A 12,217-nucleotide genomic window follows, 5' to 3' on the forward strand; every position below is an offset into this window, starting at 1 on the left:
ACCACTTCAAGACATAAATGAACCCTGCAAGAAGTATTACCATCTGCAACTGCAGATGGTGGACAACTTCCAAATGTGTCCACAGCTGATTATCATAACACAGTTACTTCAGGCATCACTTTGCTGCCCATTGGTGAGGAAATCTTGTAAGAGCTGTGAAGAATGACCCCCCGCCTCTGAAATGAGCAGCACGTGGTCAAGACCACAGGCCTTCTTTGGGGTGGCCCCCACATTCCTGAGATCCTTCCCCCGGGATCTGTAAACGTCCCTCTCTCATGGTTGGAAAATCTTTAAAGACAGATTTGTTCGGCCAGGCCTTCAACCTGAATTAAGTTTTGCTGCCCTCCATCTTCGAGATGGCTTGATTACTTCTTCCTGTTTTTTTTAAAAAATAGTTTGATTCCTTTGTATCATTGCTTTTATACTTTTAACATGCTGTAATCTGCCAAGAATCTTTTGATTTGGGCTATAAAAAAATTAAAATTAAATTAAAATGGAAAGTAAAAGTGAAATGAAATGTAAATGAAAAATGAAGTGAAATGAAATGAAATGAAATGAATCTGGGGGACTTCTCAGCTGCCCTGATGTTCTCGACAAAGTACACATTTTCAGCAGACCACCAGAAATTGTCACCCCTGCGTAGCCAGAACCTGCCCTTTGTGATGGAAAGATGCGTAACCTAATTGTGGCTGGTGACCTCCTGCCAGGAGAGGGTCAGAGGTTGCTCCCCCGCACCCAGTGCGCCCAGACTTGTAGCTGAAGTCTGAAGGCCATCGTAAAGGGGGGGGGGGGCTCATTCAGGATTCCCAGGGGAAAAGACGCTTTGGGGCGCTTTGCAGCTGCAGGGCAAACCCAGGAAAAGCCGGGTTGGGATGAAGGAGCCGCGGAAGGGTGCTGCGGACCCCTTTTGCCCTCCGGCCCACCGCACGGCCCCACCAGCGGGAGAAGTGAAGGGAGGGCGCAAAGGCTGAGCGAGAGCCGGAATCCCCAGAGTCAAAGCCGGGAGCCGCATCCATGTGAAGGAGAAGGCGATTCCACAACTCTCTGGAAACCTCCCCAGGCCAACCCAGGTGGTGGGATTGGGAAAAGGTTCCAGGGGGCTTGCGTGCCGTCGGGAAGCGTCCGTGTTACAAACACGGGAGCAGCTCGGCTGCCTTCTGCTCCTGATCTACTTGATCCCCGGTGCTCAACTGGGGGGCTTGCTCCTGGCTACGTGAAAGTAAGGCTGCTCCACCCGGTTGCCAATGTGGGCTGCCGCAAGATCAGGAAGTCCGTATTTCCTCCACCTGGGAGCACATTTCTTAACTCTGAGAAGGCTTACCTCTCCTTTCACCAGCCAGACACTTCTAGGAAGCCCAGAAAGGTGGCAATTAACCCTGCAACTGGTAATAAGCGGTAGACTGCCCTGACCATGGAGGCTCCATTAACGTTGCCAGCCCTATTTGTCCCCATAGTCTGTCTTTTTCAAAGCCCATTTCAAACCACAGGTATTTTTTTCTTCTGACAAGGAAGTTGGCTCTATTATGAACAGGAAGATGGAATTATTTACATTCCCCTGATCGAGTCTGTCATCCGGCGTTTAACTTCTAGTTATTGTTTCTGGTTCCACTTCAGTGCGCACAATCCGACAAGTCTAAATGGGTGGGGACCTTCTATCTCCATCAGGCTACAATGCCGACACCCCAGTGGCATTCACATAGCATGCTTAACCTGGTTAGGGAATTGCTCTGTTTTCTATTTTTGCAAAATACGCTGGACAATTCAAGCGGGCGAGGTTCGCCCAACATGAAGCCATTCAAAACTTAACCAGGCTCAGCAGGTTGCACGAATCCAGCTGTTGGGGACCAACCCGACCTGGTCAAGCAGGTCGTGCGAACCAGCCACAAAACCTGCTTGCAACTAGGTTTCTCAGGGATGGTGAGATGGGGCAATCCATGTTGGTGAAGTCTGCTTGGCCAATCTGACGTTCCCCTAAAGCAGTGTTTTTCAAACTTGGCAACTTTAAGATGTGCGGACTTCGACTCCCAGAATTCCCCAGCCAGCATGGCTGGCTGGGGAATTCTGGGAGTTGAAGTCCGCACATCTTAAAGTTGCCAAGTTTGAAAAACGCTGCTGTAAAGGCTACCAAAATCACGTTTGCAGTGTTTCCAGCCAGAGGCTTGAGCGGCACCTGCTTCTGGCTACTTACGGCGCTTCGTACCATCACCGTTCTTTGTGCCCTCGGAGACCTGCTGTTTCCGAATACTGTCTTCGTCCGCTTTGCGGTCCCGGCCCGGGCAGGCGCAGATCCGAGCCTCAAAGCATCGACGGCCGAGGACTTGCCCGCTGCGGAGTGAAGAAAACGGAAACCCGTGAGCTCTTCCTACAACGGATGTGCCCACTCATCGGTTCGAGAGGGCACAAACATGGGTCACCTGGCCAAGCCACCTTCAAAACAGGGATTCACGCTGGTGGGGCAAGTGAAGTCTTCAAGTTAGTGTGTTGCATGAAAGCCAATCTGTACGTTGCATGAACCAGGTCATATTATGATTGATTCACCCAGGGGATGTCTTTACAGGACAAACCCCAGCATCTGTGCTTTGTTAACCTGGGTTTACCAAGTTGTGTGAATCCAGCCAGTGGGAAGGATGTCATACACTCCAGAAGGTGAAAGGCAATGTGCCAGAAACCCTGACATGGAGTGGATGATGCTCAAAACAAGACAGACGTGGATGTAGCAAACATCCAAGATTTGACAGCCCCAAAAGAAGCAGGGTGCAAATAGAGGCTAAATTTAGGGTTCGGTGGCCTTAGTTTTGTTTGCAATCCGTTGTCAGATCTTCCCAAACGTTACGGGGACCTCCCGCCGTTGTTACTTACTCTCTGGCTTCGAGGGTCACGATGATGAGGATGGGGCGCCTGTTCATGCCCCCGACACAGCTGCTGTTGCACATGAAATTGTACAGGACGGTGGTGAACTCTGTGCCAACCTGGTTGCACGAGAAAGAAGACTGTTTTGGCTGAACTCTGAGTTACCTAGGAATCTCAGCTGTAGGTCCCATAATTGTTGGGTGTTGCGAATGCTGATACAAGACACAAAGAAGGTGGTTTATCTCTTCCCCACCCCATCCTGCTTTCCACGGGCTCCTGGGGTTCTCCCCTCCTCAGCCGCCTTGCACCAAACCAGGCCCTTGTTCTAGCTAGCCCAATACTGACGACTGGTGAATTTGCAACCTTACAATTCAGCTGCTTCCTAATCTTTTCACTTGGCAGCGGCAGAGATGGGAATTTGGAATTTCTGCAAGACTCTTGCAGCTGAAATAAGCTACTTCTTTCCAACCGGGAAACAGGCATTACGACCACACACGGGGGCAAAAACATCTCTCTCACACCTTCCAACTTATCTCTGGAAATCTTTAAAATCTTATCAGCCTGACTTATGGGGTTGCAATACTACAGTGAGCAAACACTTCTGGATCATTTAAGAATCAGCTTCCCATTGAGTAGGCCTCTTGAAAAAAATCAAAACCCTGTTATGTATATAAATATATACACATTTAAGGATTCTCTCTTTACAGTTTACTTATCTGAACAATATTCTGCTTTGTGCCAAATGCTCAAAATGCTTCTGCTAAGACGTGTTTCAGACACTTAAAACAAGGCACGGTGCATTTTTTTTTAAGCAGCTGTATCACAGATACATATCGAATGACAATCCTGTTTAAAATCTGTTTGTGAACACAGGGTGCTTCAGGACAGACCCCAGAGAATCTGTCCTGCGTGACTCCATGACGCACCTCGCATTTTAGACGGCACTTTTCGCTTCCGCTTTGCAACAAGCCTGTTTCCCTGATGCATGGAGGAGGTTTTTGGGTGGCCTCTGAAAGGAACTGGCAGCGACACTTACAAAGCCCCCACCTGCCCTCCCAGCTCACCTGGGGTGGTTCGTAAGGAACAAGGACGCTCTGTCTCCCAGTGATGGGATCTTCCACGTATTGAGCGTGACTGTTTCCTTCAACTCGGATGAGATGACTCGGAGGAGCAATTTGGCCTGCAAAAGCATATGGAGATCAGTCAACGACTCAATATCCATGCCCTAAAAAAGGGACTCGAAGAAATTCCCTTTTTGCAAAGCTTTTCTCCAGCCTTGAGGTGAACTGGGACTGGACGCCGGCCAGAATTCAAGGAGGGTTGGACCAGGTTATGCTGCTTTCGGCGAATTTCTCAGAGCTTTTAAGATTCCCTGTCAATCTCCAGCTGAGGAAGTATCTCTTAAACCAGTGTTGTCCGAACTTGGCCACTTTAAGATGAGTGGACTTCAACTCCCAGAATTCCCCAGCCATTCTGGGAGTTGAAGTCCACTCATCTTAAAGTGGCCAAGTTTGGACAACACTGTCTTAAACCAATGCTTCTCAGCCTTGGCCACTTTAAGAAGGGTGGACTTCAACTCCCAGAATTCCCCAGCCAGCATGGGAGTTGGGACTTCTGGGAGTTGAAGTCCACAGGTCTTAAAGTGGCCAAGGTTGAGAAACACCGTCTTAAACCAATGAAGCGAGCACCTGACACGCTTATTTGTGTGTAAGCTTGTTGCAGCAATAAATCTGTTCGTCTCCACCATGAGACGAGTTTGTTTGTGCTGCAAAAGATCAATGCAGATGTTCCTCCTCTGGAAATGACTCTGTTGGGAATTGGAGCCAGCCCCTTCACCTAGTCACAGTACTTAAGAATAAAAATCATTACCCATCGATCATGAACTGCACAACTGATCCAAGAGCAAGTGAACGTGTCCCTCAAAATCCTACGCTTGGGACTGACGAGAATGCTGGGAATTTAAGCCATTGCTAAGGAATCAATGAAAACTTTTGGGGTGCCTAAACATTCCTAAGACTGTCCAAGGGAAGCTGAACCTTTAGACCAGTGTTCCTCAACCTCAGCCATTTTAAGATGGGTGGACTTCAACTTCCCCAGAGCTGGCTGGGGAATTCTGGGAGTTGAAGTCCACCCATCTTAAAATGGCTGAGGTTGAGGAACACTGCTTTAGAGACTGCTGAGATACACCTGTACAAAGCATTTAAAGAGATCCCCAAAGACTCAAGGCCATCGCCCAGCGACATCAGAGAGGTTCATGCCGCAGAGATCCAACCCTTCCCACTCCCAAATTCTCATAGCTGAACCTTAGCAAAGTGCCCCAGCCGAGGACTCACCCTCGTTAAATTCCCGGCTGAGTTCGTGATTGGGGCAGCGTTTTACCACCTCGGTGACGTGTTCGGCTTTCTTGTAGACCGGCATGGCCCGGATGACGGCCCCTTGGGGTGGGGGGGTCATCACCTTGATCTGAATGGGGCAGGTCTTGGCGATTTGGCAGTAGAGCTTCTTCAGTTCGGTGGAATACTGTGCAAAGAGAGGATAAAATGGGGGGGGGGGTCAGCCACCCGAGGGCCATGGACAGGGCGAGTCTCAGGCTGGCCTGGTTGCCCCCCCCCCCGGGAGCCCGTTCACACAACGCGGGATTTTGCATCCACACCCAGGATCCCAAGGTATTCATTCACACTGCATTCATGGCGCACAAGTGGAGGTCTCCCCCCAGGGCAAGGCTTTGCAAACGCTTCTGTTTTTATGGAATTTGAAAAGAAGTACTTAAATATCCCAACAGCCAAAGATCGCTGGGCAGTTCACAATATCACACTGTTAAAAGGTACACAATGAAGCCCAATAAAGCGGAAAGCAAAGACCCCATTCTTCCACTTGGGCAGCCAGAGCAGAGCAGGGTCTGGAACCACCACAGCCCTCCTGGGGCACAGAGGCTGTAAAGCTGAACAGTCAAGAGGAACCCATGGCTACGCACACGGCTACGAGAGGGGCGGAGGGGGAAATGGCACAGAGGGGGGCTGTTTCGCAATCCTGGTGGGATTCCTGAGTGGGAAGGAGTAGCTCATTGCCCAGAGAAGCTGCAAACGTTGCTGGACAATTGCAAATCCAAGGAAGGAAGGAAGGAAGGAAGGAAGGAAGGAAGGAAGGAAGGAAGGAAGGAAGGAAGGAAGGAAGGAAGGAAGGGAGGGAGGGAGGGAGGGAGGGAGGGAGGGAGGGAGGGAGGGAGGGAAGAGAAGGGGTGGGGTGGGGTGGGGTGGGGTGGGGAGGAGGAGGAGGAGGAGGAGGAGGAGGAGGAGGAGGAGGAGAAGGAGAAGGAGGAGGAGGAGGAGGAGGAGGAGGAAGAGTGGAGGAGAAGGGGTGGTGGTGCTGAAGAAAGAGGAAAAGGATGGTGGGGCAGAAGAGGAGAAAGAAGAAAAAGGAGGAGGAATAGGAAGAAGCAGCCCCAACAGCACTTTATCTCAGTATTTTGAGTATCAAAGGTTTTCTGCACTTGTGGAAGGTTTCAAACCTGGCCATACAGAACGGGAGTTCTGCATTTCACAAACATGCCCTCCGCCCACCCCCTACAGACGATGCCAAGCGTTTGGAAAGCCCCTGGCCCCGCACCCTCCAACTAGCTGGCATGCGCTGCCTTTCAGCCAGCTGGGCCTTTCAGAGAACGCCGTGTCTGTTTGCTCAAGGATGCCAGTCCCAGACCAGACGCTGGAACAAAAGGGCCTGCAGGAACGCACATGCCGCCCAGCCAAATGGGCCCCGGGCATCCTGTCCAGGTAACATCCCTTGGCAGGAGTTGGAGTGGGTGGAAAAGTGGCACGGAGAGGGATTAGGGATGGCTAGGGAAGCAGGGAAAGCTTCGCCCCATGCCAGGGGTTTTGGAAAAGTGGGGGGGTGTCCTTGAAATGACAGAAGAACCCCCCCCAAATAAGCGCCCCTTGCTTACCTCCCCATGAAAAATCCCCCCACACCTTTCTTTCCCAAAGTTTGAGGGCGTGGCTGGCAAAGGCCCACGTCTCCCCCTCCCCAAAGCCTTAAACCCTCTTTTTAGTGTGACAATGTCGGATTGTGCAATCTCCTCTTGTGTGTCGTGCCCGCAGGCTAAGGATTTATGCACACAAAGGATTTACACAGCCTGCGGAAACAGGAGCGTGCCAGGCAAGGCGATTCAGAGGAAAAAAACCCAAGAAAACGAAGAACGGGGGAAAAACAAAGATGATTGCGACACGAAGAGGAAGCTGTTTCCAGAAAGTGCTTTCTGAAGACGTCGGTTCTCGGAGGGTCCTCCTTAAAAAGTGAATTGATAAGAGTGAATACGAACGTGGGTGACGTTTGAGGAGCTCGAGTTGGCAGAAACGGCAATGCTCGTTTTGTCTTTAAAAAAAAGCATACGATGCCCCACTGTTTGGTACGAAAGGAATATGACCAGGTAGCCTGTGGTTAAAAAAAATTAAAAATAAAAAGCAAAGCCAGATGCCGGGTGGAAGGATTGGTTAGGTCTGTGCTCCCAGAGAATACTTTGATTTCTCTGTGCCCTTGTCACTTAGGGAGCTGGGTTCGTCTACGGTTATACCAACTATATTTTCTTGGAAAAAATAAAGGGCAAACCTGAAAAAGGGGCAAATCTGAAAGAGATTCATAGAAATATAAAAAAAAAAGTTTATGTTTATAACTTTGGCTTTACAAAGGAAAATTCAAGAGCAAAACCAAGAAAAACTTCACAAAAACATATATTCTAATAAAAATATCTAAACTCAAACAGGAGATGTAAGTTGATTTTAAAAAGACCATTCCGTTTCCATTACATTTTCCACGTGAATGTGAAAGGCTGTGCCTTCAGGGTTACCATTTGTATGGGTAAAAATTAAATAAACAAAATAAAGGGCAAAGGTGAGTTTTTGAAAAATATATCTAAAGGACAGCTTTCTGAATTAAAGGACCATGCATTCAGATGGTCACTGCATCTATGGTGGCTAAAAATCAGAAGAAACCAGCAGCTCATGAAAGCTTCTACCTTGGAATAAAATTGGTGAGCTGCAAATGGTGCTACCAGGTTTTTGATTTTTTTTCACCATTAAGACACCCCCAGACCCAAAGCTACCTAAAGGAAAACTTACACAGATCTCTAAATTGTGCACTTCCTCCCACAGAGTCACTACCAGCTGCTGCACCAGGAAACTGGTCTGTGGATTAGGGCTTGAGGTGTGGCGTGGTGGAGAAGGGGTTGCACTCCAATGGGGGACACCAAGGCTGCAGTCCACCCACTGCCGGAGAAGCTCCTGGGGTGGGTGGGTGGGCTTTGGGCCAGTCCCTCCCTCTCTCTCTGCCTGACCTATCCCACAGGGTTGTTGTGGGAGGGGGGATGTGAGGAGAGGTCTCTATGTGTGCTCCTTGGAAGTCAGGCGGGATGACCACCTCACCAACCACCCTTCAAAGCTTGATTCTACTGCTTCCCAGGTCCAACTTCATTGTTGGATTAAAACCTCCTGACAAGACCTCCACCCTGGACCTTCCCCACGTCGTGTTTTGGGGTTCAGAGGAGCTTCAAGGGCTCAGCAGGGGAGAAGCAGAGACATCGGGGATGTTCGTCCGCAAAGGGACGGCTGGCTCCCTCCGGCCGGTATTCAGACGAACAGCGCCAGCCAGGTGTCTGTTTCATGCAAGCTGGGGGGGGGGGGGACACAGTTGGAGGGGGCGGCCAAAAGCCACCTTGCACATCGGGGGAAGTCAGGGGCTGCAAGAGACGAACACTGATTTTCTGGGCTTCCCCAACTGGAACTTGGTTCCCCAAGGGCTCTAGTTTCCCGACCACCCAACACACCTAACCAACTTGGCTGGTCATCAGGAAAACTAGCCAAGCTGAGCCTGTGTGAAAACAGCCCCTTGTGCATGACACAAATGCAACCCTGCAGTGCCCTCTTTGCACCCAAACCTCTTTTGCCCCAGAACAATTTAGTCCAAAGAGCCCAACTAACTCCAACAACAGATGCGGTAACACACCCCAAAGCTGGTCCTGTTCTGGAAAAGTGGAGGCTGTTTCTTTTATCTTCTACGAAGGCACACTTTTACGGTTCGGTGTGACAGATCTGCACGCTCATTTAAACACCAACCCCCCAACAATACTCCCAGTTTGTACACAGCTTTGCCCCAATATCATAGGGAGAAGACAAAATAGGAGATTTAAAATTCCTTTCCAGGGTTAGAAGTGAATCTGATTCTAAAAGCACTGGACTGAGAAGATACGCTATCCTGGGGCCATTCAAAGAGGGTCTGTCTAGACAACAGGATCTGAAGCTACCCATGCAGATGTTTATGGTTGATCCTCCAGCTGAGTAAAATCTCAGGGCTGCAGCCAGTCAGAGCAGATCACAAGGAGAAAAGAAGGCCGTGAGCGTTCTCTATAGAAAACTGGCCGTGGGAAAATGTCCCAAGTATATTTGGAACCATACAGCTGGAAGACACCACTAAGGTCATCCAGTTCACCCCACTGCCCAAGTCAAGCATCCCAAAGAGATGCTGGAACACGTCCAGCCAAGGGACCCCCCCCCCCCAAAGAGGAGTCTTTGCTCCTCTTGTCCAACTGCTCTTTGTCTTAGGAAGACCTTCACTGAGACTCCACCTTCCTGGGTCTCCCTCCCTCCATGTCCTTCACCCTGGAAGGAGAGAGAAGAGGTCTTGAGCATCTTCAGATATCTGAAGAGAGCTCTCTTAAACCATCTCTTCTCCAGGCTGAACCTTTCCTAGGACTTAGTGTCTTCTCCCCTGACCATCCTCCTTGCACCGCTCTGGACCCCTTCCTGCATCTCTCAATCCTCCTCCAAGGACGCTGCCCAGAGGTGGACCCAGGACTCCAGGTCAGCTCTCACCTCTGAAGAGGAGAATGGAAACATCTGTCATCCACCTCTACACCCCACTCAGGGGTGTCCGTAGGGTATAGTCCAAAAATGTGCCTTGCACATTAAAAAAAAACAACAGGTGTGCTTCAATCACACCACCACAGCTGCCATCTTGACCGCTTTGACCACAGCCTGCAGACACCCCTGCTAGGCGGGAGGGGTCTTTGGCCCGATCCAGCACCAATCTCCTTTACAGGACAGGAAGCTTTCAAGAAACCTCTCCCATGGATGGGAAATAGATCCATGGCAGAGAAAGCCAACAGTGGGGCAGTCAGATGACAAGGGGACAGCAGCTCTTTGGGCAAGGCGTGCAAAAAATGGACAGAAAGAAGAGATTCCCCCCCCCCCCCGCCCTGTTCCCTTCCACCCTGTGAGTTTGGAGAGAGGGTAAACTCTGGCCTCTATCAGAGGCCTCTGCAATCTTTTCGAGCCCTCGGTAAATATTTCCACCCTGACCCTGATGTTGCAAGACTTTTGCAATAAAAAGGCCTCTGCAATCTTGGACGTGTCAAGCGGGGAAGCTGAGCCCACCACATCACCCAGGAACAGGCCCCTGTGAGCAAGGCTGGTGGTGCGTTTGCCAGAGGAGACAGGACACACCTGGCGTGCAAGAAGAATCACAGCCTCTAGGACAGGGCTTCTCAAGCTTGGCAGCTTTCAGAGGGGTGGGCTTCAACTCCCAGAATTCACCAGCCAGCCAATTCACCTGGCTGGCTGGTGAATTCTGGGAGTTGAAGCCCACCCCTCTGAAAGCTGCCAAGCTTGAGAAGCCCTGTCCTAGGAACACATCCCTTTCCTTGCAGGGCCCGGTGCTCATGAACCGTGAGAATTTTTAGGAAACACGTATGCCCAACGGGTCAGAGGTAGTACAGAGTTTCTCCCAACTATAAGACATATTGCGTCCAGAACTGCAAAGAGACCAAGCAGGTGGCCCCTCTAGCAACAGATGCCACTGGGGTCGTCCGCCTGATGCAAAACCCTGCACACCACAAAGTGGCGTGCGCCATCTCCACTGCGAGGAAAGCGAGCCTCCAGAAGCAATTAAGAACTTAACGCAGCCTGACGCAACAGGACGGGATCTGCCGTGTGCTCCTCCGAGAAACTTCTCCCAAGCCTTTGGCTGTTGCAGAAAGCCTGTCCCGTTATTGCTCAGATGCTTACCGTAACTATGGGTGGAAAGTGTCGCCTTGCAAGACGGGATGACTAAATCGCTGGGTGGTTTCCTTTCTCCGTGTGGAATGCGGCCGGGCTGGCTTGCTAGAGCTACTGACAGTTGGCAAGCAGGGAGAGAGGAAGATCTCGCTCCTTTGGATCTGCAGAAAAAACTGCAGCTCGCGGCACACTGCATCCCAACCCATGTTGGCCAGGGCTTCTGCGAACTGCAGCCAGATGATATCTAAGATGCCACCCTTGCTATGTAACTCCATTCTGACAACTCTGACTATCTTGGAAAAGAAGTGGGGTGGGGGGTGCTTTGCTGCCCACATTACAATTCAACAATCCTAACTGGGTTCACACGAGCACTTCCCCTATTCTCACAGAGGGCATGCTAAGCTTGGAGAGTTTGAACATGGTTTGAAGTTGTTGGGTTTTTTGCAGCTGAGCATGTGGCATGCGCAACCCCCCCCCCCCCCGCAATTTGGCTGGTGAACGGGTGCAATGTCTTACACAAACTATAAAAAAAATCTGGGGGAGGCAGGTAACTTTTCTAACACGTTTTATTAAGGCTCACAGAAACTTATGCCTCGTGATAAAACGCCTTCGCCCAAAAAGATGCATTTCCTGCCTCCCTTGAGGTCTCTCGGGAATCTCCCACCCCAATGTGGACCAGAGCCAACTCCGCCTCACTTTTTTTCCGAGACCATCAAGACTGGAGAGATGCCCAGCGAGGCCCCCACAAATACAGCTTTTTCCAGGCTGGCGCCTAAGAAGGGATCACCCGCAGCCTGCTTGGCTAATTACGTTCTCCAGGAGACGACACCCACGTGCCACCGCTCAGCCACTGTGCCCTCCCCACCTGCTGGGGGAGACAGGCCACGTCACATTCTCTTGGCACCCCGGCAAGTCCCGCAGCCGCTCAATGCGCACGTCGCAGGCCCACTGCCCTCGTCTCACACCTGCCGGCTTTCTCAGCAAGCCGCCCCTTCCTTCCTTCCTTCCTTCCTTCCTTCCTTCCTTCCTTCCTTCCTTCCTTCCTTCCTTCCTTCCTTCCTTCCTTCCTTCCTTCCTTCCTTCCTTCCTTCCTTCCTTCCTTCCTTCCTTCCTCCCTCCCTCCCTCCCTCCCCTCCCCTCCCCTCCCCTCCCCTCCCCTCCCCTCCCCACCCACCCTTCTCCCCACGGCCTGTTGACCAAAGTTTGGAAAACTCACACTCAGGGCAACTCTAGGGATTAAAAGCCCAACCGAGCGGGAGAGGCGGTCAAGAAAGCCAGGCTGGCGCGGAGCTCTCCGAAAGACGGGGAGGGAAAAGGGTCGCCTG

At 50.9% G+C, this 12,217-nt stretch overlaps 1 protein-coding gene across 2 annotated transcripts in view; it reads right to left on the reverse strand.

The window, feature by feature from the left end:
• The window catches only part of TP63 (tumor protein p63), a 97,160-nt gene that overhangs the window by 19,997 nt on the left and 64,946 nt on the right, over window positions 1-12,217 (reverse strand). The window contains exons 4-7 of one of the 2 annotated variants that reach the window (XM_088131715.1): window positions 5,184-5,370; window positions 3,915-4,030; window positions 2,860-2,969; window positions 2,189-2,325 (exon numbers count right to left, since the gene is read on the reverse strand). In XM_088131715.1, the coding sequence (XP_087987841.1) occupies window positions 2,189-2,325; window positions 2,860-2,969; window positions 3,915-4,030; window positions 5,184-5,370 (550 nt within the window). The remainder of the gene's footprint in view (window positions 1-2,188; window positions 2,326-2,859; window positions 2,970-3,914; window positions 4,031-5,183; window positions 5,371-12,217) is intronic. The other variant, XM_088131716.1, reaches the window with a different exon arrangement.

The sequence above is a fragment of the Python bivittatus genome, unplaced genomic scaffold (genome assembly GCF_059951505.1).
Source record: "Python bivittatus isolate LINGU-HERP-01145 unplaced genomic scaffold, Pbiv_v1 ctg000980_np1212, whole genome shotgun sequence".
Taxonomy (NCBI): Eukaryota; Metazoa; Chordata; class Lepidosauria; order Squamata; family Pythonidae; genus Python; species Python bivittatus.